General features: G+C 40.0%; 1 protein-coding gene across 1 annotated transcript in view; it reads left to right on the top strand.

Moving 5' to 3' along the window:
* Positions 1–1,283: 1,283 nt before the first annotated feature.
* ALDH1A2 (aldehyde dehydrogenase 1 family member A2) overlaps positions 1,284–24,252 on the top strand; it is a 124,946-nt gene continuing 101,977 nt past the window's right edge. The window contains exon 1 of the mRNA XM_086321193.1: positions 1,284–1,461. Within this exon, the coding sequence (XP_086177319.1) occupies positions 1,345–1,461 (117 nt within the window). The 5' untranslated portion in view covers positions 1,284–1,344. The remainder of the gene's footprint in view (positions 1,462–24,252) is intronic.

Below are 24,252 nucleotides of genomic sequence, written 5' to 3'. Positions count from 1 at the left end.
CATCTAAACAATCTGTAGACCTCTGTCAGGCTTACATTGAGAGTGCAAGTGACCTACAAAGGTCTTTTGATCTGGACTCTAGATTTAGACCACGGACCCCAAAGCCCATTCTGAGATGGGGGTCTCTGTGTTCTTGACGTAGACCTACATGCTGACCTCTAGAGTTCCGAGAACTAGATCTGTTGGAGCTTGGAAAGGGCTTAAATTAGGGAGCTCATCTCTAAACGGGGCAGTTAAGTGAGAAGCCCAATGTCTGGCAACATGACAGCTGTTAGCGTGGAGAACTACAGAAAAACAAAACTAGTTGTATCCTTGTGTGTTTTGGGACGAGGAGAGTCCCTGTTTCCCGCTAGAAAGAGGGATCAGGAAGGACCAGAAAAGCCAACGCAGCTTGCAACTCCGCGGAGCAGCCCTGTCTTCCCCAAGGCCCCATCCTCCCGGCGCAGCCCAGACCGCCCGGGATGGTCCAGGCCAGCAGAGGGCAGCAGCTGGGCGGGAGAGTCCCGGCGAGGGCCGCGCGGCGTCGACAGGCTCGCGGGGACACTCTTTTTGAGTAGTAGGGCGAGAAACTCGCTCACCACTACCCGTCCCCGACCCTGTGGCCACGGCGCACGGGAAGTGGGTTGCGCGGGCACCCGGTAGCTGCGGAGGGCCTGGCGCCCTTGGCGGAAGAAGGAGACCGGAGGGAGTCCCGCGAGTCCCCGGGAGAGAAGGGGAGCCGGGCTTCCGCGGGTCCGGGGCGGGAGGGGATCTGTGTGCCGGCCGCAGCGTCGGTTGCCCCTTCCTTGGCCGGACCCCTCGGGGCCCGGGCTTCTCCCACCGACACCGCGTCCTGCTCTCGGGGCAGAGTAAGCGCCGGGCCGCTCCGGTCCCCTCGCCAGCCCCCCGCTCCGCTTCCACGGCCGGGACGGGCGCCCGACATCGGCCAAGGTGTGCTTCCCGCCGACGCTGTCCCGGCTGGAGAGAGGCCAGTCCCGGCGGCTGAGCCCCGAGTGGCCGCGGCGCAGGTTTGCGCTCCTGCCGTCGAGGACTGCGGCGGCCGCGTGGGCTGCTCCCCGCGGTCGCGGGTGCTCAGGGCGAGAGCGTGCGGCGGGCGCACTTGACCGTGGGTCTCAAGCGTTCGAGCCGCGCGGCGCTGGGCGGCGGGCTTTATGTAAATCGGGGCTGCGCCGGGGCGTCCTAGGTAGGATGGACCAGCCCCCCGCGCCTCGGCCCTCACGTCCAATAAGAAGAGCCCCAGCTTGACACCTGCCTATATACAGGCGAGCGCGCCCCCGGCTCTCGAACCGCGCGCACAGCCCGCACTGCCCACGCCGCGGGCGAGCGAGACCTCGGCCCGCCCCCATGACTTCCAGTGAGATCGAGATGCCCGGCGAGGTGAAGGCCGACCCCGCCGCCCTCATGGCGTCCCTGCACCTCCTGCCGTCGCCCACGCCCAACCTCGAGATCAAGTACACCAAGGTAAGGCGCCACGGGGGGCCGGCCGTCCACGGAGACTTTCCAGAACCTTCTTTCCTCTCCGTGGACTGTTAGGGGGTGAGGACGGGGTGTGGGGCTGGGGTTTTCCGGGCCAGCCCGTCGAGCCCGCGCAGCAGAGGGACACCGGGTCCTCGGCGTTGGGGCTACTCAAGTCCCGCCGGGGTCTTGGGACGCGTCGGGGACTCGCCTCCGCCAGCCTGCCGCGCGGCCCTGAGAGTCGCCGTCAACGGCTGCTTTCCAAACCGCGTCTGCCGCTGCCTCCTCGTCCGGTTCTCCGGGCCCCGACTGCTGCGGAGAAGGCGTCGGCACCGCTTCCACTCCTCGAAGGGTTCCCCGCCGGGTTGGCCGAGCAGCCTGGCAGTCTCTTCTCGGCCGCCTTCTCGGCCGTCCACCTTCAGGGGACCGTCTCGGGTACCCCGCAGCCCTAGCGGGGCACGGCCAGCGACTGTCGCATAGGATCGTCCAGGCTCACAGCGCTGCGGCCGCCTTTGCAGATTTCATGGAAACCTGCCCTCTGAGTACAGTAGATCCAATATCAGCGTTTTATTCGAATTTTGTAGGTAGTGGCAGTTTTCCTGGAAAACTTGAGAAGTCTTTAAATTCGTGCATATTAACGGGTTCGCTTTTGAACTGAAAAAAAAAAAATGCTTTTTATAACGAACTCTGACGTCTCGGGTTACCCAGGCAGAAATTAATTTTTGTTGCACCACAACATAAAAAGGAAATGCGTTCGCTACCTTAATGTAAATAGAATTTACTTGCCACAAATTGGACATAGAATAAATGTATTGATTACACATACAGGGGAGGTTATGTTATGCCATTGGGGTGTGAGAGAGAAATAGATGCAATTCAAAATAATGTTTCTTGGAGTTCCTTTTACAGTTGTCTTGATTTTCTATTCCTTTCCGTTGATTTCTACTCCAGACATCGCCCATTCAACCTAAACGCATACTGCGCTCACGCAACACGGTTAAAGTTGTTTGCCATCATGCTTATTACAAGATAAACTGAATTTTGTCCAGGAACGAATTGTTTGGTTTTGTCTTAAGGACTGAAAGAGAAATATTTTTAAAAACCCATCAGAATTTGAAATTTTACCCGCTGAATTTTAAGATAAAAACCAGGGTGGCTCGTGTTTTGAATGCCAATTTAGATGGATTTAATGTACCTGTTAGCTTTTTAGATGGTGTGACAAATTTTTGAAAGCCTTTTTAATGAGAGGTCGTTAATGGTTACAACCATTTAGGCATTGTTTGCATAACAATGGTGCCAATGTGTGACACTTCTCCGGGTTTAGGAACCAGCAAGGAAAGCGAATAGCATAAGAGTTTTGTTTTATGAGGGTCCCTAACCTCTTCAGGTTCTCTTTAAAAGGTTTCGGGATGTCAGAGCTGTGCTGGAGGGGGGACCTCAGATTTGGGAGGGTTTGATTTAGTCTTACTTTGGATTGAATTTTCCTCACAGCCCCTGAATGGAGTTTTAGGTTTGTAGTAGGTATCTAGGAATTTAATTTGGAAGCTTTTCCAGCTCTCTTTTTCTCTGACAACCCCCGCTTCCTTTTTTCTCTTGTTGTGCCCCAGTAGGAAAGACAACTGATTTATAGCTAATTGAAGCCTTTAATGTGGAGTCCTTTAGCTCAGGGGAGACTTTTATCCAGTATCCACTTTCCCACTTATAACAAAGAAAAACAATCAGAAATGAAATAATGGATCGTAACTTGATTCTTTAATTTGTGAGGAGGAGGCACCTTATTTTAGGCTTGACAAACAACCCTCATAAACATTGAGCAAAACTAATCTAAAGGCAATCTCTTTTCACAAAATCTTGTAAAATCAGGTATCTGTGAACATTCCCAGCAGCTTTGCTCCTTGGCCCTTAGTGAGACTTCTGAATTTTCTGAGACAAGTGGTATGGGCTAGCAGCATCTTTAACACAGAGAGCACAAGCTGCTCTTTTGATAGCCGAGGGTACTGGGCCATGATTTTTTACTTAAAAGGAAAATAAGATTAATGGAGAGGTTTTTTAAAATTCACTTATCAGAAGTGAGGGAAGTTATACTAGTGATTTTAAGCAGAAGAATGAACAAGGTGCAGCAGTTGGTCCTTTAGAATAGTGATACCACATTCATAGGAATTTTTAAAAGGGCACTAGCTAAAATATTATGCTAGAGAGCTTGTTGAATAACACATAGGAAAGAAATACAGTATTTATATCAGAAAATGGTACCAGATAGATATAGATGGATCCTTAATAATTTATGTCTTGTTAAATGAATAATTTTAGTGAAGGATATGTAACAATAGGATTTTAAAATATTGTCTGAGGACCAGTAGAGTCATACTTACATGTAAATGGTTATATTTTGAGAATTTTAAGTACCATGCGTTCAGAAAACTTGCACTTGTGATGTTATTTTTTTATATATTTTTCACCATTTCTTTCTTCTTCTAAAAGTATTTTACATTTTTTATAAAAGGGGAGTAAAGGAGACCATAAGAAATAAAAGTTACGGCTGTTGTCTATCCAGTGAAAATGCTCCAAAATTAAAGTTCAATCCCCAAGAATGCTGAAAGGGCTAAACTCGTGGTTTTGTGTTGAATTTCAGGCAATTACATCTAATTTTTAAAATAAGCCTATCTCTCTGAAATTTGAACACCCATTTAGGACTAATGATCAATAATACCATTTTGGGAATATGTCTAATTTTATTTCCCTAATATAGCAAGCTAGACCCCCAACAAGTTTTAAAACTGATTCGTTTTAAAGGAATATGTTAAAACCAAAAAAAAAAAAAAACAAACCTGCAGACTGTTAGTCAAGAAAGACTGATAACTCCACCAACATGAAGTAGCAAAGGGACCACTTTGGGGCCAGGAAAATGTGCACTCTTTTCCTTGTATCCTGAGAAGATTGCTTAATGGCTTGCACAGGAGTGAGCATGATTGTTTTTAGCTGTGCCTTTATGGATTAAAGATTTTTCTGAGTTGTTCCTGTTTTATCAGTCTGATTGTTAAATTTTTGTATATATGAATATATTGTAGGAGTATACATATGATAAAATCAAGGCTTGCACTTTGGTGACTGCCCCTAACTTCAGGGGAGATCTCTTCCAGATTCCCAGATCTTTGGAAATTTTCGGACTGTATCCCACCCCTACCTTCTCTATTGTCTCTATCATCTTTTCTGGCTGTACTAGTCCTTCCTTCCCCCAACTCCCCACTACACACACACACAATCATTATGCCATCTCTCTGTTGATCACTTTTTCGATGAAAGTTTATGCCCATAACGAACACTACCATAAAGAGTAGTGTTTTGTTTTAGTAGTAGTTTTATTTTCCTTCAGGATTTGATACTGTGGAGAGCTAGGACATAGGGAAGAAGAGGGTTATGGAGAACTGACCCACTGAACTAGAAAAGGAAAAAAAAATAGAAGGCAATAAACTGAAAATTAGAGCTAATGTGCTTTGGGCAACTATTATTTATTCTTTTATTTATTCATTTAGCAACCTTTTCTTGAACATCCAATGTTTTCTGGGATCAATTTCAATTCAGTTCAAAGAATTTTTAAGTGGCTGTCTTCCTGTAATAGTGCTTTTCATTACACTGGTTGGGCTCTGGAAGAAACATCGAACTCCTAGGAGCTTAGGGTCTTTTTAGAAAGATGGAATGCCAAATTTTGGTTATCAGCATGGCAGTAGTTCAGTAGATTGATGTAATAATAACAATAATGATAACATTTATAATGCCACTTACATTGTGATGGAGCCTAACGGCTTACCTAGCACTTTCATATGTATCTTAGATCCTTGCAAAACCTTTTGAAGGACACAGAGTAGGAAGAAATAGGAATAATTGATAAGGAAGACCTTGGCCTAGACTTATGAAAAATTTATAGAGCTTGCCTCACCGTACACTTTGTTTTTCCTAACAGTCTCATACTTTTTTTTTTTTTTTTTTTGAGAAAAAGTTTAAGTCTTTATTTTTATGTGTTGCTTCTGTTGGAAACATGGAGAGAATATGAACTGGTCAACTCCTCTTAAGAAGGAACTCCTTTTTGTGACCTCTGATTTCCTGACTTTAAATTACTATTTTTGCTATTTCTATGAGTTTGTGGGGGCTTTTTTTTAGGTCTAGGGCAGGGTTCTTATCTATCCCAGGGATTATCTCTTTAAGGTTTGGTTATTTCTAAACCTCTAATCAAGATTGTCTTTTTGATCCTAAGTTGTTAATCAAATTTCATGTTTATAGGAGACCTCGGGTTTTCAAAAATATACTTTTTCACAATTGGACAGCTTTCTCATGTTTGTATCATCTCCATTTAACCCAGAGAAGCTAAACAACTTAATTGTAGGACTTGAATTAGATAATTTTTCTGGATTCTGCCTGATGCCTTCTGTTAAATATGCAGGAATCATATGGAATCATTTGCTGAGGTGCTTCTGTCCTTTATTTCTATAAAAAGAGAAATTAGTTTTTCTGTATGAGGGTAAAAAGTCTTCTGAGAACGTGTTCTGTGAGGTCTGATTTTCTTGCAGCCAGGCATGCATAGTGAGTTCTCTTTCATGTTAGACGATGATTAACCTGATGAGCAATCCATGACCAAAACAAAAATATCTCAAATATCAACATATACAGTTTTCTCTCTAGTCTTTCTCAGTTGGATAATGGAATACAAATATTGATGTCTATTTTTTATCTTTTAGTTAGTGACAGCTTGTTGGGGTCAGCACACTATAGACTTTCTGCTTGATTTTGTAAATAAAGTTTTATTGGAACACATCCACAACCATTTATTTACATATTATCTGTGGCTGTTACTACAATGTCAGAGTCAGGTAGTTACAACAGGACTGTATGGCCCACAATAAGTTTATAAGCCCTTGACTTACTTAGAAAAAAGAAAGGCTCTCGGTTAAAAATAGGCACTTGTTCAAATCTAGATCAGATTTGTAATTCTTAGTGCTGTGCGCATTTAGCATTTATTCACCACATAGCGCCAAATACGGTGCCAGATTCTGGAGACGGATTAATATGCAACGTATGAATGGTGTCTCCTTTCAGGGAGTTTCTTCACTGAGTGTCAATTTCTACATCTGTCAAAACTGAGGTAATAGTAGTACCTACCTTACATGATGGTTGTTGTCAGGACTGAGCAAGTATGTAAAAGTAAGTGGCATATAATGACAGTCAGCCAAAGTCTAGTTCCATTTCATTTTTGGGAAGTGATGAATATATTTTTGCTTCAGATTGATGGATGTCCCTTTTAAGGAAGATTGGAATTGTATAGTCAATAGCTGTTTTCTGAAACAGTCCATTGTTTTCTAATTAGTCATAAGGGTTTAATATTCTCGGTAGCTGTGGAATCATTATATGTTTACACTGGATTTTTATCAGATGGGACCCCTTGGAGGTTTCCCTATCAAGGACTTCTCTTTACTAAAAAGTTACTGAATCAAACAATTTCCAGCCAGGATTTTAGTAATCAAATTAGTTATCTGACGCATGTGCCAAAACTCTGCATCAACATGCCTTTTATACCCAGTCCTGAATGTCAGATGGCAAAGAGTCATTTCTGGTGTTTGAGTAGCTTAAAGATCATGTCAAGTTGTTGGTTCATAAATCTGGGAAGTATGATAGCATAGGAGGACATTCTCAGTAGGTAGATGCCTTTTGAAATGGAAAATAATCTTAGTTTATACATTTTAAAATTAAAGAGCCTTTCAGTGGTCCTGATTTCCCAGTTTGGGGGCACTTCACCCTCCAAACAATAAAAGCACCACATAGGGACTATTTTGAAAGTCTTCCTAAAATGTGACAATTAATTTCAAAGCCAGTCATTTCCCCTTAGACCCCAAACCAATGCATAGAAATGATTGCCATAATGCCACCTTGGTTAATTTTTAATTGCCTTTCAGACATGTCTTTGTGCTTTATTCCATTTTACCTTTCAGATATGTGAGATAACCCAAATTGTGAATTTCTTATCTCTGGCATTTCTCAATTGCTAATTTGTCTGCTTGTAAGATGGTAGAGTTATGTTTAAATTGTTTCCCTTCCAAATCTTAATGGTTTATTTACAACAACTTTCTGTTTTATCGCATAATTTGAAAACACTTCCAGCCTTTGAAAATTCCAGTTGGAATAATAATTGAGTGCTTTCACCATCTAGACTTTAGCTGGGCTCAGAACAAACTAGCCTGGGGCTAAACACAGGGGTTTATTGAATTCTGTAGAATGTGGTTAAAAATTAGAATATCTGTGAGTGAACATTCTAATTTTTTATTATGGAAGGAAGCTTTCCTTTTACTGCAGTTCAGCTCTGTTGCCTCCAGAAGTAGATATCTGCTCTGTTTCCTTTCCTTACCACAGTCTGACCTTTGGAGAGCCAGAGTTGCAATTTCTTTATTTCTAGATCTCTGGAAAGATAAAACCTATTGTCCAGTTGAAAGGAAAACACCTTATTTAGACAGAATTGAGGGTATCATGGGTACCAAAACAGTTTCCAATATTGATTATAAATTATGGAGAAAAAGTAAAAATAATTAAAGATTATATTTTATATACTTTCTTCTATATGATTTTAGTTTTTCTAACCTGTCTTTGGATTTCAAGTCCAGTGACTCTTAGGATTTTGCCCCAGGTCATTTCTAGGGATTTCTAAGAGATTAAGCTTGGTCAAAAAATGGTGTAAGCAATATGTCTCTTCCCACAGAAAGGATGGAGGCTACCTCCATGTGAGTAGATCTGCCATAGTAGTGTGAATTTAATAAACTCACTACGAGGCAGAAATCACCTGTTTCCCTCCTCCTGCAGCCCCTATCATTGACTAACACCAAACATGGACTGAGGTACGTGTAGTGCTGGAGGGTTTAAAGGAAAAAAGAGGGGGAAGTAAGAAGACCTTGACTGGGAAGACAGAATTATGAACTATCTCTACAGATCAACAGAGGATAACGTAAAGTCTTATTTCATGAGGTGCGAAAAATGGACTCCTTCACTGAATCCTTTTTGGGTGGAAATCAGGAAATAGTATGAGACTGATTGGCTGAACATGAAACCAGTGAATTCTCTATATTTTAGAGTCTGATAACCAATGTACCAATATAACTTGATTTTCACAGGGAAGGTTATCTAATTGCATTACTCAGGGTTATTTTTATTTTTAACTGCAGCCAGAGCTCACCCTTTTGCTTTCCTGAATTTATTTACTTATCATCATTTATTCATCAGACATTTACTAGAGCCTCTTGTGTCCAAAGCATTGTTAGTCACTGTCTGGCATGAAAAGATACATAGATGTGTGCAATGTCCTGAAGAGGCTAGAGAGGATTCCTGCTTGGGTGTGTGATGAGGACATGCACACCAATGACTGTGGCACATGATAGAAGATGCTGAATTCTTGACAGGAGTGCATTTGAAGCACCATGATGATTCAAAAGAAGGGATGTTTCAGGCTCAGCACATCAGCAGCACTTTGTATTCTTAGACATACTTGAGAGGAGATCAGATACTTTAGTCATACAGGAGAGTGTAGACAATATAACAAACGTGTATACATTTACGCAGGTTTGTTTGTTCTTAACTGTTTGCACTATTTGCTTCTGATCTTTTTAAAGAAATACATTGATGCTCTCTACCTGTGAACTTCTCCCAGTCACCTCTCTCCTTTCCTTTCTTCCTCAGAGGTATTTGGCATTTATCTTTCCCACTGATATATGTTCATATACACATATTCATAAATGATGTGTACTGTTGTCTCGCATTCTAAACCTTTTAATGTAAATGGTACCATACTATGCCAAAGTTATGACCAACCTAGACAGAATATTAAAAAGCAGAGACATTACTTTGCCAACAAAGGTCTGTCTAGTCAAGGCTGTGGTTTTTCTAGTAGTCATGTATGGATGTATAAAGAAAGTTGAGCGCCAAAGAATTGATGCTTTTGAACTGTGGTGTTGGAGAAGACTCTTGAGAGTCCCTTGGACTGCAGGGAGATCCAACCAGTCCATCCTAAAGGAGATCAGTCCTGAATATTCATTGGAAGGACTGATGTTGAAGCTGTAACTCCAATACTTTGGCCACCTGATGTGAAGAACTGACTCATTTGAAAAGACCCTGGTGCTGGGAAAGATTGAAGGCAGGAGGAGAAGGGGACAACAGAGGATGAGATGGTTGGATGGCTGCACCGACTCAATGGACATGAGTTTGTGTAAACTCTGGGAGTTGGTGATGGACAGGGAGGCCTGGCATGCTGCAGTCCGTGGGGTCCCAAAGAGTTGGGCGTGACTGAGCGACTGAACTGAACTGAACCATGCCATATATATTCTTTGCAGTTTGCTTTATTGGCTTAGTGTTTTCAAGATTCATTCATGTTGTTGGATATACCTGTAATTCATTCATTGTCATTGTTGCATAGTACTCCATTCTTTGAGTATACCCAATTTTTAATTTATTCTACTATTAACATGTAAGATACTGCCAGCATTTTGCGATTCCAGTAAACATTCTTAAGCATATCTCCTTATCTGCCTGGGTGAGATATATTCTAGGATATATTCTTAGAGTGCTATTGTTGACTCATGGATATATCTGCAGCTTCATCAGCGATTGACAAATATTTGTCCAACACATTATACTAGTTGCCATTGCCATCAGCAGTATATCAAAGTCCCCATTACTCAATATCCTCACTTATACTTGGAGTTCCCATACTTCCTGAATTCTGCCAACCTGAGTGTGAAATGTTATCTCATTGCTGTTCTCATTTGCATTTCATTGATTTCTTGTGAAGTTGAACATCTTTTCATATGTTTGTTGGCCATTTGGCTTTCCACCTTTGTGAATTGGCTAGTATATCATTTGCTCATTTCTATTTCTATATATGTGTGTTTGTTATTGATTTTTAGCAATTTTTATATATACCCGATTATAATCCTTTGGCAGTTACATACTCTGTGAACATTTTCTTCCCCTTTGTACTTATTCTTCCTTTTTCTTTTTTTTGGTATGATTAGGGATTTTCTGTCTTTCTCCCATTATGCTTCGTAATTTTGAACTTGCTCTTTAAGAAACTTATTCCAAGTTTTTCAAGACATTCTTCTATATAGTTTCTGAAAGTTTATTTTTATTATTACAAGTTTTACCTTTTTCATTTGTGTCTTAATTCATCTATAATTGCTATCTGTTTGTATATAATGATACAGATAAATGTTAAGGATGAACAATGTAACACAGAGGAAAATCAAACAATATTACTGTATGAAGAAAGTTAAAACTGTATTCTGTGCAATTTTGGACCAAGATTAAGAGGTCCAGAATTCTTCACTATGTGCCCTTTGTGTTTGGGACTGGAGAAAAATGGAACGGTGACGATTACTGTAACATGAAATCTAACATCTAATAGACTTTTTTCTTGATTAACTGAATCAGTACTGTGCTTCATCCTGTTAGTTTAGAGAATTTAAATTATTCCTTCGTGCTGAGCTTGAAAATTACATCACTTTATTTTTTGTTAATATTTGAACTCATTGTGTTTTAAACTCAAAGCTGGTGTTACACATTCACTGTTGTATTTGGATTTCGTAAGTTGTTTGATCCATGCATGTGTGCCTCTAATTCTAAAGAACCAACTGAAGAATGAAATTCTCCAACCTTAAAACTGATCTAGTCCTTCCAGGCATTTTACTTATGTAATACCTCACGGAGTTGACTCCACACGTATTTTTTTAGCATGAATATGATCTCTGAAAGTCCTTGTTACTTGTTTGTACTGCTACTAAAATGTGCAATTTTTGCCTTGTATTATATTTTTCTGTGTACTCTTCTACTCTTAATCTGTACTAGATTATAAACTTTTATTCATGTTGGTACGTGGAAGTCTCTATTTAGTATCTTACAGTATAACTGCTTAGGAAGTATTTGTTGAGTGAATACTTGTTATATTTTATCACTGATAGCTACTAATAGCAATTAATTATCTTTTGATTAATACTTTCTTAATTAACATATTATCCTTTCATTATTAATACTACAGTTTCCAAAGTACTTTTCACATTGATTACTTTTAATAATTGTGGCAGTCCTATTATGTGAATATTCTATTAACATCCCCATTTTATAAGTGGTACAATCAAGCATATTAACGTTAATTAATTTTTCCAGGATCAACAGCTGTAGGTGGCTCTTCTAAGCCTCAAATAATCATTTTCCTTCCCTCCTCATAGCGACAAGAACAAGCACAGAAACCACAACAAAGACCAAAAAATAATAATAATTGAATTATTAGCCTAAAGCTCTGCTAAATGATTTACAAGATAATCCCAAACCCAGTTCTCTGACTGTAAATCCCAACCTTAAGTCCAGTTGGTGTTGCCATAGCTATCATCAGCCACAATTTCTGCCTGACATAAAACACACATGACAGAGTATGTTCAAACAAAAAAACAGTCGATGCAATCAGCGTTTGGGGTATGAGTCACCTGGGTAGATGTGATTCCATAGGCTATGGGAAAGAATTGTATTTTTGGATTCTCACTGGTTGGCTAAGTCACATAGGGCCCTTAATAACACCTGCTTGTTTGTTTTTTCAGTCAAAAAGTGCTTTTCTTTGGTATGGTTACTTCAGATCCATTTGGGAGTGAGGATTAATGAGACTGTAGAAAGTGAATATATTTCACAATCTTTCAAATCTTTCTCTCCCACTATGCATAAGCCATCATTTTATGTTACTTGACTGTAAATGGTGTGGGAGAGGCACTTGACTTAGAAAGAGCTGGGTGGATATTTGTATCTTGCCTTTTATGAGCAATCATTTCTCGCTAAGACTTGACTTGTTTGGATCCATCTCTTCCATGTCACTTCAGCAGGGATGCAGAATAGAGAAATAAAGTGCAGTTTTCAAATTTCAACAGAGTTTCGGTGACAGAAATTGGTAGTGATTGGGATACACAATTAATGTTTCGTTGGAAATGGCTCAGAAATCCTATCTAAAGAAACAACTGTCAAGTTATTGCCCTTAAGCCAGGTTATAATCTCCAGACTTCTGTCTTCACTTTTAGAGAGAAAGCATTTCTCTTTATCCACTACTTCCCAGCCAGACACCCCTTCTTCTTACCGTTTTCATCTCCTTTAAAATTTTTTACACCCTTGTGCTTCTCTTCTCCTTCCCAAAGTATTCCTCTCAGACAAGCCCTTGATGACCCTCACTCCTTGGTTAGACTCATTTACCTGTTTTCATAAAAATTGTTAGTTGTGCCTGGGAACCTTTGTAGTCAGCTCTTCCAGCTGTTGGCCTGAATGGTCCCTAGGGAGACCAGAAGCAATGAACCTGGAATAACCACATTTGACTTCTGTGAGCCCTCTTGAGAATTTAGTAATTACTTAATGGATTGAATTGGTGACATATACTATTCCAGATAACAGCCTAGGTTGCATTAAATGAACCTTCACAAATGGGTATTTATTAGGTACTCTTAAAAGACTACACGTGTTGGCTGTAATTGCTCTTCCATGTCTCTCCATGCTGATAGGTATTTGTACCCTGTGAAAAATTTCTCAGATGAAAGCCTGGGTGGTAGTTGTAACCACTTAGTGATATGTGTCATTGTGTTCAGCACATTGAGCATAAATCCTGTCTTGTAAACAGCAGGAAGACTAATGAGGTTTGCCCACATTCTGGTATCATTACCGGGAATTCCAACAGAGAAGGAATAAAGAAAAGTACATAAAATGCAGTGATTTTTGGAACTCCTGATGATCCAAATTAAGGAGAGAGATGGTTGCTCAACATTAAGCATAGACATGTATGTACAAATATGAGTACATAAACTACATTTAGCTAAAATAGAAACCAACATTCTGCTTTTATGAACACTTGGTAAAGTCAGTGACTTGGTTCTACAGAGAGCTAAAGAAGGGCTTATTTATGAGTGTCTTCAATTGTGAGAGTGTAGTGGGATAGCTATTGAAATAATACAGCTGCTAAAATGATAGCTAAAATGATAGTTTTTGCTTTCTCAGAACTCCTCATCATTACAGCCAGCTAAAATCTCACATCATTTTTTGTCTTACAGTTTTTGAAGTGATTCTGTCTTTTATTTTTATGGTCATAAATGACTTCTGAACACAAAGGGAGAAACCTTTCATATGTGTTTTTTAAGATTTATTTCAGATCTTTATTATTACTGCTGTGTAACTTGTGTGTTTGATAATGTCACATCAAGGGATCTGACTATTGCTTATTGCCTAGGCTACTTCTTGGATTCAAATTTTCATGAAAACTGTTATCATTACAGCTTTGGCACAAAGTATGGTCCAACACATCTTTGTGTTTGAACAAATGCGTAAATGGATGAATACTGTTAATAGAAAATTATATTGTCTGATCCGTTTGCAGAGTTACTAATAGACAAAATCTGGGACTAGAAAGTGAATTCCAGGGTAAAGTGTTTTGAAATAAATAGCTTTCTCTCTTTAGAGAAAACATATTCATATTCCCTCTCTCTCCCTCCCTCCTTCCGTCTCTCTTTCTCTCATGGAAAAATCCCTCCTCCACTCCCACTTACTTGTCCCTTTCTTTGAAATAGAAGCCCCTCAGGGTGTGCTGTAGAGTACTGAACAAGACAGGGGACTCTGCACTAGAAGATCTGGGTTCTGGTGCCAGCTCTGCCAGGGATGTGTGCTCGTTTAGCAGTTTCTTGTATATGTAGGCACACAGTAAATACGCACTGAATTACTGAATGAACAAATTACTCAATCACTTATTGAGTGCTTCCTTCTACACCACACTCTGAAAATGCTTTGTGATACTGATTAAGTTACTTAAATTCCTTGGACCTAACTTTTATTACTTATGAAGTGATAGGACAGAATGAGATGCCTGTTTACTAACCCACCTAGTACTTACAAACATGACTAGATGAGTTGTAAGATTTCTTCATCCCACCCTGACTCTTCAGAACTCTTTAATTTCCTGGATCCCAATATGGGATTATGAGATCAGAAGGAAAATACCAAACTTGTTTGTACATCTAGTTACAAGGCTTTCCGGGACCCCAGATTTTCACTCAAAACAGTGGTTTTAAAAAATATTTTCCCAAGGATGTCCTTATAATTACCAAAAAGTAGTCCATAGAAATCTCTGTTAATGACTCTAGTTATATAAATGAGTGATTAGCAGTGTCATAAAGATCCACTGGAAATAAAAAATTGTTGTGTTTACTAAACACTCAGAGTACTAGAAATTCGATTAGTAACTCCCAAGAGAATTCTTCCTTAAAGTCTTAGGGAACATTGATTTTAATACTTGGTAATGGTGGTAGGAAAAAAGGGCTTGTTGGCACTTTTCTGCCGAAGGATTTTGGCAGTTTCTCTGTCAACCTCAGCTCATGAAAACCACAGTGGTTCGGGTAAACTCTGTGGAAAGGGAACTTGTCAGAAGCTTACGGCTTTTCACTTGAGTCTAATAGAGACTTAGCACTTTGCAGGTCAGTGCCACTGCTATTTGTCTCTGACCCAAGAGATCTGGAGTTCTTCACATCAAAACCACATCTTGCTGAGCAGAGATCAAACGTAGGAAGGTAAGGATTCTGCCAGTGATTTATCATGCCAGGGAGAGTGATCAGGCCATATGGGGCTGCTGCAAATGAAGTTGACATTCCGGCAGTTTCTCTTATAAGTCTCACATGTAGTTGTGGCTAGTTTTTCTTGTAGAGGAATTCCGGGTCAAGTGGCAGCTTTCAGTGGCATTTCTTAGCAAGCCTTAACCCCAACATGAGATTTATTTCAAAATCACATCCTAGCAAGACTTTTCTTATATTTTATGTAAATAGCAAAAAGGAATTTTTTCACCAAATATTGAAGGTTAATTTGAGCTTTTCATTTGATGTCTCCTCCCTCCACCCCTTTTCTGGGATGGTAACTATTTTGAAAAAGAAAAAAGAAAGAAAAGAAAATTTAAGGTGATTTTAGGTCTATTAAAAAAAATTGCTTTTTAAATATTAGATGTGACTTTAAGATCATGAAATTGACTCTATAAGCTATGCTCAACTAGGCTCATTAATTCATCACATCTTATTAACTCAGGACTTTTAGGAATGAATTACTACAAATATGACAATTTAATTCTCGGAGTAGGGAAGGCATCAGGCATACAGACCTTTCTGTATATTTGTAATGACCAAGAGCAAAGAAGAAGAATTTAATTACTTAAATACAAAATAGATATAATTATGTTTGAAAATATTTGCTGACATTTAAATTGTGGACAAATATTTTAACTGAAAGAAAAAAATCTAGTAACTATGCACTGTTTATTTATTTTTATCAACAGACACATGAAAATAGTTGTGCAATATAAAATTCAGCTTGTTGTTTGTTTACCGTCACAAGCAAATGTTTAGTCTCTTGTGGAGAAAACACTCATTTATTGGATCAAAGACCTCGTCAACCTTAGGATATACACTGGGACGTTTCAAGCTCCTCTTTGCACAGAATGTTTGCTTTGTAACGTAATGAAAGATGATATTTATTGGTCGTTAAATGTAGTAGGTTGTGACATTAACTTCTAATTCAACTGAAGATATCATTTGTCCCTTTTGTGTTTTACTTTTTCTAAATGAGAAAAATTACCATAAATGGAATGGGCTTTAATGGTTAGAACTAGGTCTCATCCTGTAGTCAGAATTCAGTTGATTTCCTGAGGTATCAGTATATCTGTTTATTAGCTAGGAATTATTATTCTGACTGATGAAGTACTTCAGATCTGCAGGAAGCAAGTTTAAATATAATAAATAATAATAACATGGACTGTCTCCCAGTTTTCATCCTTGGAATGTGTACAACATCCATGAAAACCTGGTAGGGTCACCAGGTAAAATATAGGGCATCTAGTTAAATTTGAATTTTTGATATATAATGAATACTTTTTAAATACAACTATGCCCCATGATTTGGGGACATTATTATACTGAAATTTAATTTGTTATTTTTCTGAAATTGATATTTAACCGATTGACAACCCTAAACTGTTACATACATGGCTTGTGATTTTTATCTGTGACCAACAGATGAATATGATTTTAATGTAAAATGACTTGGCAATAAAATCAAAGACCAAAGGAATCCTTTAAAATTGTTGTACTTGAATAATGAAAATGAGTATAGTAGAAATACCTTTTTTTAACCCTAGCAATACTAGTAAATAAATAGGGCAACTAGGCCCATTGTAAGACAGCTTAATCTCCTAAATGAATTGCTCCAACCTTTTAATTCAAAATCATACAAACAAAAACATTGAGATAAGCTGGGTGCTTTTTCAAATGGGGACCCCCGTGGCTTTGAAAATAAACACTTCAGTCTCCTTCCCACCCCAACACCCACACTCACTAGCCTTTCTGATGTCTTCCATTTGCAAATGAACAGGCTGAATTCTGAGAAAGACAGAAGACTAATTAAACCTAGGAAAGATAGGCAAAGGAACATTTGTTTCCAAGCAGAAACAAAAAGAAATCAAGTCACATTCTGCTTTCTCAAGATGACAGAAAGCCTTAAAGCCTTTCCTGAAGTTTCTTCTCTGAGCATATGTCCCACACCACTGCTCAGACCCTGCCAGGGCCAGGCTTAACATTCCAGCATTAGACTGTCTTCGTGGCTGAATCTGGAAAGGGTCTCAGTCAGAAATTCTGAGCAGTCAGTGTGCTGGACGGCCTTCACCGTCCTTACCTTCTTTTCCCATCCTTTTGCCCTGTGTGTCCCATGGTTGGACAAAGGGTCTTACTTACTGGCAACAGAAGAATAAATGAACAGATAAACACAGAACAAGGAGTGAGTAACTTTTTAAGAGCATTAATAAATTGCCTTGAATTGATGATTTGCATTCAGAATCAGAATCAATTAAAAATTTGAGTGTGCACTGTATCAGGTTTTCAGCCATCCAATACTTAATCTTTCCAACCACTGGATGAGCTGATTTTCTCCTTTTAGAGATGAGAAAATTGAGCCATAGAAAGATCAAATGACACACCTAAGTCACACCATTTAGCAGTCTTTATACATGTAGAAATTTGATCCATAAAGAAATAGTTTGAAAGCAGTGGGGAGGCAGAATTTGATCTTAGGACACCTAAGACGACCAAAAAAACCTCCATGAGATTCAATATAGGTGCTAGTCAAAGCTGGTGGTATTACTAAGGGAGCCTGGGGAAATTAGGCAGTTTAGGTGTGTGGAAGAGAAACCTTGCCATAACCCTTGGGGTCCTGAATCAACTAGAACACTGGGTCCACCCTAGTTTGTATCACAGGGTCTTGGAATTACCCCCAGAGCCCTTTAAATGATCCAAGTGGCTTCATCCCGGGAAAGAAGGAGCCCCCCACCCCCATACCTCGCCTCCCAGTTCATGTGGTTCTGGCCTTGTGTCCTGAAGGCTGCCCAAACGGAACTGCTCTCTGGGGAACATGACTGATGATCTTTTGTCTCTACTCTCATCAGTGTCCTTTCACTTTCAGAAACAGATCTTGAGGTTAGACGGATACGTGAGAAGCTGGGTGGATCTTGGCTGCCGAATTCTGCTAATGCCCTAACTTATTTCTCTTTATAGCATTAACACAATTTGTGTAATCATTGCATATTAGTGTAATATGTTGGGCATATAGCATTTATTTTAAAATACTCTGGCACAATCAATTTAGATTAACATTTTAAAGCTATTTTAAAATGTTGCCTCTGATTTCTCATTTCTTTGACCTTGCTCTTTCTGCATACTTTGAAAGTGTAGTTTGTAGTCTTTTCTAATGAAGACTTTTCCTTTTTCCTGCCTTTCAGCCTAGGACTCAGAATAAGTGGGGTTCAGGGCATACAATATTGGGTCTATTATTTAAAACTGTTAATTGATTAAAATTAAGATTGATAAACTAGTCCTTGTCAGACAGGCTTTGTAAAACCATGCTTTTTGCCAGTAAACGATTACACCTATTGAACAAAAGCCATGTCTTTATAATATCAAAACATTGACTTTAAAGTGAAAAATGTAATCAATCATCTAGGTGTTTTCCTATACAATGCCATTTGGGTGTTTTTTCACTTTTTAGCCAGATGTTTTGGCGTGAAGCAAAGCAAAGAATGGAAGACAGGAGAACCACTTTTGCTCTGACTACCTAGATATTTCAATAGGAAACTTCTCACCTCACCCCATAAGTGATCTGGACATTTACTTGTTTTATTTTATATAGATGGCCTCTTAATTGCAAGTAAATAAGGTCAGGGTTTTTTTCCTTTAAGTTAAAAATACCTTTATTACCTTAGATTAAAATATTCAAAGGCTACCAGCTTTGCAAGGTAGTATCCTGAGGTGATCATCAATATAATTTTTTATAGCAATAGAAATTTAATTTCATATAGTTCAGTGATAGTGCTGTCTGTACCCTATTGACCGAAATCTCTTTGAAGTATGTCAGAAGAAACAATCATGTAAATGGAGATAACTAACGTATGACAAGTCCTCAGACTACTTCTTTCTACTCTTAATTAAAAGTAATTGAACTTTTCCCTATAAATAGATCAGTCTGGTTATTGATTTGCTATTTGGTACTCTCCTTTGATGAACCAAAAGCAGTGTAGTGGCAAGTTGAGTAAAATTCAACTCTCCAAAACATAATCTACTGCAGGATTTAATACAGATCATTTGAAGCATTTACTATTAAAAAAACAAAACCTTTTATTACTGAAATAAAACTATGGCAGCTTTATGTCAAAGATTCATTGAGGATAGGAAATTATTTACACCTAACTCCTATTAATACCTGCTGCTTTGAGAACTCCTCAGGGGTTTGCTGCTGCTGCTGCTGCTGGTAAGTCGCTTCAGTCGTGTCTGACTCTGTGCGACCCCATAGATGGCAGCCCACTAGGCTCCTCTGTCCCTGGGATTAGATCCTACAATTAGAAAATCCATGGCAGCCTCTCTGTGTTGTCACGGCCACTTTGCTGTGGGCTGAAAGTGTGGTAAACCCGATTTGTCCTCCATTAACCTCCTGCTGCAGAAGTGGCCAAGTGATATGGCTTGGCTTATGTGGTTGAGGTGCACTGTTCTGAATCTTTATCCAAGAAACTGCTGAGATTTATAAAACAAATTAGAGCTTGTGAAAGAATCAAATTCCTGTTGACAACCAGTCTGAATCCCTTATCCCATCTTTGCTTTTTTCCCCAGTAACTTGATTTATGAAATCTTCTGAATACTGACTGCATGTTAGATGGTGTGTTAGAACCTGTAGAACATGGGGGACTCCAAATATTGCTGGGAGACCTTTCTTCAAGGAACTTAGGAAAGGGAGAAACTTCCATTGTAGCCAGCTAATCCTTAGGCACATTCACATTTTAGCTCACCTGATTGTGCAGTAGCTTTGCAAAGACTAGGCCTACTGCTTTTTCTGGAAAGGAAACAAAGCTCAAAGAGTTTGAAAGTCTTATTTAAGATGGCTCAGGCTTACACTCCGGAGAAGGCAATGGCAACCCACTGCAGGACTCTTGCCTGGAAAATCCCATGGACAGAAGAGCCTGGTAGGCTGCAGTCCATGGTGTCGCTAGGAGTCGGACACAACTAAGCGACTTCACTTTCACTTTTCACTTTCATGCATTGGAGAAAGAAATGGCAACCCACTCCAGTGTTCTTGCCTGGAGAATCCCAGGGACGGGGGAGCCTGGTGGGCTTCCGTCTATGGGGTCGCATAGAGTCGGACACGACTGAAACGACTTAGCAGCAGCAGCAGCAGCAGCAGCAGCAGGCTTACACAGGGTTTCCCTTGTGGCTCCACAAGGGAAAGAATCCACCTGCAATGCAGGAGGCCTGGGTTCAATTCCTGGGTTGGGAAGATCCCCTGGAGAAGGGAAAGGCTACCCACTCCAGTATGCTGGCCTGGAGAATTCCATGGATTGTATAGTCCACGAGGTCGCAGGGAGTCGGACACGACTGATCGACTTTCACTTTACTTCTTCAGGCTTAGACAAGTGGTAAAGGGCAGGTTGATTTTAACTGGAGACCTTTCAACTCTAGTACTTCCATTCTAGTTTGTTCTATAAGGAAGATAAAGACGTACATGCAAGGCTAGTCACCTCAGTCCTCAGTAAATTTCCTACTTTTTTTTTTTCACATACAGAGACATGACCCTTATGGCATTTAATTACTGTTGATTTAATTAAGCAACTTCAGTCTCTACACTTGTCCTGGGGAGAAGAGACTTGCATATTATGTTGTTATCCTGAGGGTGTCTTTTGAAAAAAATCATATAAATTCAACCCAATAATTTGAACTGGCCTGCCTTTTCAAAAAGCCTGCCTTTATAAACTTTACTGTTTAAAGCCAAGGACACAACCAGATATTTCGTTCGTATTTCAGGCCACTTCTCTTGAATGCCAGGAGATGTCTGTTCCTTTCTGGTTTGGGAAGGGGCACTTCTGTCTGGCAGAAGACCTGTGGAGAATTGTCCGTTTTAGAATTCTTAAAAGCATTCCACCAGGGAGTAAAATTTGTGAGATGGGGAAATAGATGACATTTCCTGACCAGGTTTCCAGAATTCTAGGATGCTATGAAATAATTACAGAAGGAAATTGTACTTACAGGTTTTGTCCAACTGCCTGTGTGGCATGTCCCTAATAAACTGCCATTATGAATTTACTTTTAATTCCCTTAGCTGGTGAGGTAACTGAGAGATAGGTGTGACCATTTCATAAAGACTGGCATTTTGATGCCTGTTTTGATACCTAGACTTGGCAGAGAAAGGAACATATGAAAAAGGAATTGTTTTGATGTAGTGAACTTGTAACCAGCCCCTAAATCAGGCAACGTTGGCCATTTCCTTTTTCATCTGCATATCCAAAATTAGCCATTCTGTGGGAAGTCATTAGGATAGGGATGGGTTTTGAAGTCCCCTTCCTGGACCCTCAGATATAGCCCTATGGTTGTAAAATTGCACAAACTCTTCTTTAAGAAGCCTCGGGAAAATAATTTTCTATCTGAGGATTACAGTAGCGTGGCTGCTGTCCTCTGGCAGAAGTTGCTGCTTCTGCAGGTGAGGAGAATGCAGAATCTCCCCAGGATCTCACCTCCGAGTGGAGTCCACTAGGGATGTAAACCACCATTGTTTCCCTAACACATTTGCCTTCAAGAAGGAAAATGAAAAAGTGTTTCGCTGTCACCTTGTTGATTGTGCTGAAGGAAAAAAGACTCAAACAAAGTTCCTTGTGCTGAATCATTTTGAAGAGGCATTGTGGAAGAGATGCTTATATTTCCTGGTCAACCATCAAATCTGCTTTCTAAACAAAATTTAAATTTAGCAAAAGCCTTGGGCTGGAAATCAGGATATTGGATTCCAGTCCCCGTTCAGCCACTAACGGGCTGTATGACCATGGGCCAGTCATTGGACTCCTTTTTGACAATATAACAATTTCCTTCAGTATAGATTGTATGTAAGGCCCTTTCGGTTCCTTGAATCTCTCTCTTCCTCATTAGAGCAGCCTCTGCTATATTTAGACCAAAAAATAAAGAGTGTTAATTCATTAGTGCATTTAAAAATAGTGCTTTTATGAGACTTGGATATCAAAAGTATGAGCTTGGCATGCTGCATAATTTCACAGTAAGAAACTTAACATCAGTTGGGGGTGAGCGGGCTATTTCCAGTTGTTCTTGGTGGTCACTTTGCATGAGTTTAAAAATGTTTGTTATAGAACTTTTTCCCATCTAAATTTACTTTTTTTCAAATGACATCTTTCTAGTACATTAGTTGCATATTCGAGTATTAGACATAATTGGAAAAGGAAGTAACTTTTAACCTGGAGGATGGACTCTTTTATGGGCATGGAGATCTATTAACTATTATTCAAGTAGTTATGAAACACCAGCATGCACTTAGAGAAGGAGTAAGACAAATCTGCAGTCGCAGAACCTCTGATAAACTCTCTTATTGAGCGCCCACTAGTGGACACATGTGTGTACCTCAGATAGGCAGAGTATCCGAACTGGGAAGTCCTTAGAGGTGGCATCTTCCATTCAGTTAGTATTAGCTTTCTAATGTGCCATGCTGAAAAGTATTCAGGAGTTCAGCTGGAAAGTGTCACAGTCAATTATGAATGTCTGTTAAGGGGCTGGGTGGAAGATTTGTATCACAGGCGCCATGGATGAGCCTGTCTTTGGTTACCAAGTCTGGTGTTCTAGATGAAAGAAGGCTGGGGAAGGTGTGAGACATGCTGAAAGTTTAGTGTGAAACTAGGACCAGAATACAAGCACTTCACCTATTCTTCCTTCTTTCACTGTGGAAGAAAATAGGACTGTTAAAGTAGTGTCCTCTTATAAATAGCCTCTAGGTGTAGTCAGCCTAAATAATGAGCTATAAAATGGCCACACTACTTAATTGGTAGTGGTCAAAGGAGGAGACTGAAATTCCAGTTTGGTTCTGCAGGTGTCAGATCAGTCAAGAGAATTCCAGTGTTATGGCCCCAGGCCCCAGAGGAAAGTAGTTCCTTCTGAACCACTTTGACTGGCAGGGTACTGTGGTACAGCAGTCTTCCTAGGTAAGTTAATAACTCCATTGTCTCAGTGGTCACAGTGTGTATCCAAAACCATATTCTGGATGAAGGTTGATTATCGTAACCTCAGTTCAAACAAGAAAGAGTGGGAAGCATATGGTGTTAGTGAGACGCTGCTCAGTGTCAGTTGAGGGACCAACTTCCCTGGATAGATGAAAATGATTCTTGAGTTGCAAGAATTTTGACTCCTGGAATTCAAAACATATATTGTTTTACTTTTTGTTTTAAGAAAGTACTTCTTTCTCATATGATACATATACATACCTAACACTTATTGAGCAACTACTATTTCACTGTTCCTTTTCTAGGTACTGGAGATACAAAAATAAAGATGACATAGTGACATAGTATTTGTCCTTAAGGAGGGAACAGTTTAGTAGTGGACAGATACCTTTGACCAGAGATAAAATATTTTAGGATGTTATGATACTAGGCTGGAGAAGGCAATGGCACCCCACTCCAGTACTCTTGCCTGGAAAATCCCATGGATGGAGGAGCCTGGTAGGCTGTAGTCCATGGGGTCGCTAAGAGTCCGACACGACTGAACGACTTCCCTTTCACTTTTCACTTTCATGCATTGGAGAAGGAAATGGCAACCCACTCCAGTGTTCTTGCCTGGAGAATCCCAGGGACGGGGGAGCCTGGTGGGCTTCCGTCTATGGGGTCACACAGAGTCGGACACGACTGAAGCGACTTAGCAGCAGCAGCAGCAACAGATACTAGGTAGAAGCCAGAGGTCTGCATTTAGCTCTGTCTGAAGGGATTTGGGAAGGTTTTACCAAGAGGTCATATTTGAATTGAGTTTTGAAGGATGACTAAGATTCTAATGTTTTATCAGGTGAAAAAGTATGTTTGTATTGAAAGATCCTTATAAAAGTTCATAGCATATTTAGAATTAGGTGTGGTTTTAGTCTAGAGAGTCACTAGGGAGGAACTTAGATCCACAGATTTTCAATTATTATACTCCTCATTAGATGGCACACCGTAAGACACTGGTCTGTGCAAGACTCCTCCTGTTTGCCCACAAGCATCCATTCCAACCTATGTTTAGATACAGATATATCCTTGATGGGGAAATAGTATTATTTTGTCTGTTTTTCATTTATGTAAATGGTACTGTGCTATGGATATTATTCTGGCTTAGATCCTTAGTGAGGAATGGCCAGAGATGAGACCAGAAAGATTGGTCAGGACCA

This window comes from Bos grunniens, chromosome 10, assembly GCF_055505025.1.
Source record: "Bos grunniens cultivar Pamir isolate PY7600 chromosome 10, Bosgru_T2T1.0, whole genome shotgun sequence".
In the NCBI taxonomy this organism is placed as follows: domain Eukaryota; kingdom Metazoa; phylum Chordata; class Mammalia; order Artiodactyla; family Bovidae; genus Bos; species Bos grunniens.
Note: the sequence above shows the minus strand (reverse complement) of the source record. Positions and strands in the feature narration are given on the sequence as shown.